This window comes from Culex quinquefasciatus, chromosome 2 (genome assembly GCF_015732765.1).
Source record: "Culex quinquefasciatus strain JHB chromosome 2, VPISU_Cqui_1.0_pri_paternal, whole genome shotgun sequence".
Lineage (NCBI taxonomy): Eukaryota > Metazoa > Arthropoda > Insecta > Diptera > Culicidae > Culex > Culex quinquefasciatus.
Window position 1 is genome coordinate 7295802 of NC_051862.1, and position 3390 is coordinate 7299191.

General features: G+C 48.4%; 2 protein-coding genes across 2 annotated transcripts; both read left to right on the forward strand.

The window, feature by feature from the left end:
- The first annotated feature begins 487 nt into the window (after nt 1-487).
- LOC6037454 lies at nt 488-1929 on the forward strand. The gene is made up of 2 exons (XM_001847314.2): nt 488-1614; nt 1680-1929. The coding sequence occupies exons 1-2, from the start codon at nt 523-525 to the stop codon at nt 1854-1856; spliced, it is 1269 nt and encodes a 422-aa protein (XP_001847366.2). The 5' UTR covers nt 488-522; the 3' UTR covers nt 1857-1929.
- A 478-nt stretch (nt 1930-2407) lies between these two features.
- Nucleotides 2408-3390, forward strand: LOC6037453 (probable elongation factor 1-beta). Its single transcript, XM_001847313.2, has 2 exons — nt 2408-2603; nt 2677-3390. Exons 1-2 carry the CDS (start codon nt 2521-2523, stop codon nt 3269-3271), a joined length of 678 nt encoding a protein of 225 aa, XP_001847365.1. The 5' UTR covers nt 2408-2520; the 3' UTR covers nt 3272-3390.

Sequence of the window (3390 nt, forward strand, 5' to 3'; positions counted from 1 at the left end):
ACGGTTGCACCCTATTTGGTGTATTATCAAGATCATTTAGGAAAAATCATTCGACAAATGGTGACTGTATGGTTGTTGACTATGCGGGATGAGGTCCTAAAGATAGGTTTAATTTTTTTCTTATTTTTCTCAGTGCATACCGAGGAATTTTGTGCCACAATTTTTCGGTGACAAACTGGCCACACTGCAGTGTTGTTTCAACCTATCGTTTTGTTTTCTTTCTGCAAAGTCAAATCCTCCAAAACCTCCAAAACACATTGCGCAAGTTTTTCAAGAAGGTCGCTTGTTTCAAGCCACGGATTTGTGCCGTCGTTGGCGTTCCGGAACCGTCCAGGCTGAAAAGTTCACGATGGAGGTAGATCAAGCAAAAGAAACTGCCCGTGGTGCGATGGTGTGGTCTCTGGATCATCTCCCGAATGAGGTATTTTTCGTCAATTTGGTTTCAACGGAACTAATCAAACAGGTTTTTTTGCCTCCCAGATTCTGTTGAAAATCTTCAGAAACTTCGGCTTCTGGGAGCTAATGTTCTACACCAAAATCAGCCCTCGCTGGAACGAGCTGTGCTTCTACCTGCTCCGGGATCGAGTTACGTTCAGGCTGCAACGCGAAATGTTGATTCCACCGCAGTTTTGGACGCAGGATCGCTGCTATCGGGACGTAAGATACGAAACCGATTATCTACCGGATGGCAGCAGCTTCTACTTGCAACCGTTTGCCGAGCAGGTCAAGAAGCTGGATCTTACCTTCTACCGAGCGGACGATGGATCGTTGCTCGAGTTTCTGCGGCCATTCGGGAAGGTCGTGACTTTGGCGCTCATCGTTGACCGTCTGCAACCGCGGAAGCCACGACCACGATTCTTGGAGGCGTGCGCCGGGATTCTGCCCGAGGTGCGCCACCTGACCATTCGCTGCTGCTACCTGAAGCTGGTGGGACTGCTGGCCGAAGTGGCCCCGAGGCTGGTCACGCTGGATGTCGAGCTGGTGGTGCGGGTTTTGCCGCAGTTTTTCGAGTGCCAGTTGGGCGCTTTGGAGTCGTTGACGCTGCGGTTCAACATGACCGGAGTGAATGGGCGGACCATCGAGGACACTTTTCCGAAGGCTGCGCTTGTGCAGTTCCTAAGCCAGATGCGACTTGTTCGGAAGTTTGGGATATTTGTCGATTTCTTTTATCCCGCTTGCGACGTTGCTTCGGCGCTTCCCTCCGTCGAAGAGCTGACTGTGAGTGGGAAGTTTTCGGTGATGCCCGTCAACAAGATCTTCAACTGCGTCCACCAAATGCCGCTGCTGCGCTCCTTGAGCATCAACGTCGAATCCTTGAACTGGTTGGAATTGGACGAACCGGTGCCGCAAGTGGCAGCGCTCAAAGTCACCGGCACGATCCGAATCCATTTGCCGACCCTTGCACGAACGTTTCCCAGCTTGCGCGTGCTGTCCGTGAATTTTCCGAACATCTCAACGGATGCCGAGCTTAGTTTTGCCCTGTCCAAATGGGAAAATACGTTGGAAGAACTTTCGTTCCGAATTTCACTTGAATGTGTCCAAAAGACAGCCGCTATCTTCAACATACTTCGAAAGATAAGAAAAATTACCTTTGATTTTGTAGACTATTACATGGTAAGTCAAGAAATTGCGCTTAAATCTCTTAATCCAACAGCAAATCGAAATTTGTCCCCCTTTAGGACGACATCGCATTCCTGTCCTCGATTGTCAGCATGGAAACGCTGCAGGAGCTGCACATCCGACAGGTCGGTGGAGAGGCGTGGAGGGAAACCGTGCCGGAACTGTGCGAACGCTTGCGGTGTCCGCCGTCTTGTGCGCTCTTCGTCGATGGGTACCGTGTCGGATTGAACGGTTGAAGGTCGATTTTGCTATTTTTTGTTTTGTAGAAACAAGTTGTTTAATTTAAACAATGACTAATTTTTAACCCTGCTTTGAACTCTATTACTACATGAAAATTCTGGTTAGTGTTTGGAATACATGTTTGATTAAAATTGATGTTACTCTCAATACCCGTTTCAAAAACCTAATAAAAAGCTTGTTTGAAGATCTTTCTTCAAAATACTATCGTTCTACAAAATAAAATGTTTCCGGTTAGATTCAAATTGAGTCAAAGAAATCAGATGTATAAAAAACGCCCATTTGTGAGTTTTAATTTTTATTCATCAAAATTTTAGCGAAATATCTGCGAAATCCAAACTAATTTGACAAATTAGCGATATTTTTCGTCCTACAAAACTGTCAAATCAGCACAGATTTCAGTATACCTAGAAAAGAGTAGTTTCGATGCAAACTGAACCGAATCAGTCCTTTTTTCATTGTGTAAATCTCTGACAGAAAAAACATCGCACTCATCGTTTATCTGTCAGTCGCCCTTTCTTTTTATCGTTTCGCGGCTCCGTCAGCTTTTCTTTCGCATTCCGGCTCTCTTCACGTTCTGCCTGCCGCTGGTGTGACATCGTGCTCAGCTCCTTGAAATCTTTTTCGACGCAAAAAAAAAAAACCGCAAATCCAAACGGAACCATGGTTTTCTCCGGTGACGTCAAGACCCCGAAGGGACTGCAGGAGCTGAACACCTTCCTGGCCGACAACAGCTACATCGAGGGGTAAGAAATCACTTTCAAATTTTGAAGTCCGCATTTTGAGGTTAGAACTGACACGTAAACCTTTCTTCCACAGATTCGTCCCCTCGAAGGCCGATGTGTCCGTGTTTGACGCGCTCGGCAAGGCCCCGGCCGGCGACTATGTCCACATCCAGCGCTGGTACCGTCACATTGCGTCGTTTGCCGCCGGCGAACGGTCCAGCTGGGGTGGCCAGGCGCTGCCCCAGGTTGCCGGTGGAAAGCCAACGGTCGCTCCGGCCAAGGCTGCGGCCGCCGCCGATGATGACGATGATGTCGATCTGTTCGGTTCCGAGGACGAGGAGGAGAGCGCCGAGGCCGCCAAGCTGAAGGAGGAACGGCTGGCCGCGTACAACGCCAAGAAGAGCAAGAAGCCGGCACTGATCGCCAAGAGTTCAATAATTCTAGATGTAAAACCGTGGGACGACGAAACAGATATGAAGGAAATGGAGAAGAACGTCCGCAGCATCGAGATGGACGGTCTGCTGTGGGGCGCGGCCAAGCTCGTGCCGGTCGGGTACGGAATCCTCAAGCTGCAGATCTGCTGCGTCATCGAGGACGACAAGGTGTCCGTGGATGAGTTGCAGGAGAAGATCCAGGACTTTGAGGACTACGTCCAGTCGGTCGACATTGCCGCCTTCAACAAGATCTAAACGAAAATTGGGATGAGGCGTGAAGTAAAAAGCGTTCCGCAAACTTGAGCACACACAAATTGATTTTTATGATTTTTGATATAAAGTTGAAGAAAGCCAATAAAAAACGACTGTATTAA

Coding starts and splice junctions, on each gene's coding strand:
- LOC6037453 (XM_001847313.2), top strand. CDS start 2,521: ATGGTTTTCTCCGGTGACGTCAAGACCCCGAAGGGACTGCAGGAGCTG. Junction 2,604..2,676: donor GACAACAGCTACATCGAGGG/GTAAGAAATCAC, acceptor TTTCTTCCACAG/ATTCGTCCCCTCGAAGGCCG.
- LOC6037454 (XM_001847314.2), top strand. CDS start 523: ATGTTCTACACCAAAATCAGCCCTCGCTGGAACGAGCTGTGCTTCTAC. Junction 1,615..1,679: donor ATTTTGTAGACTATTACATG/GTAAGTCAAGAA, acceptor GTCCCCCTTTAG/GACGACATCGCATTCCTGTC.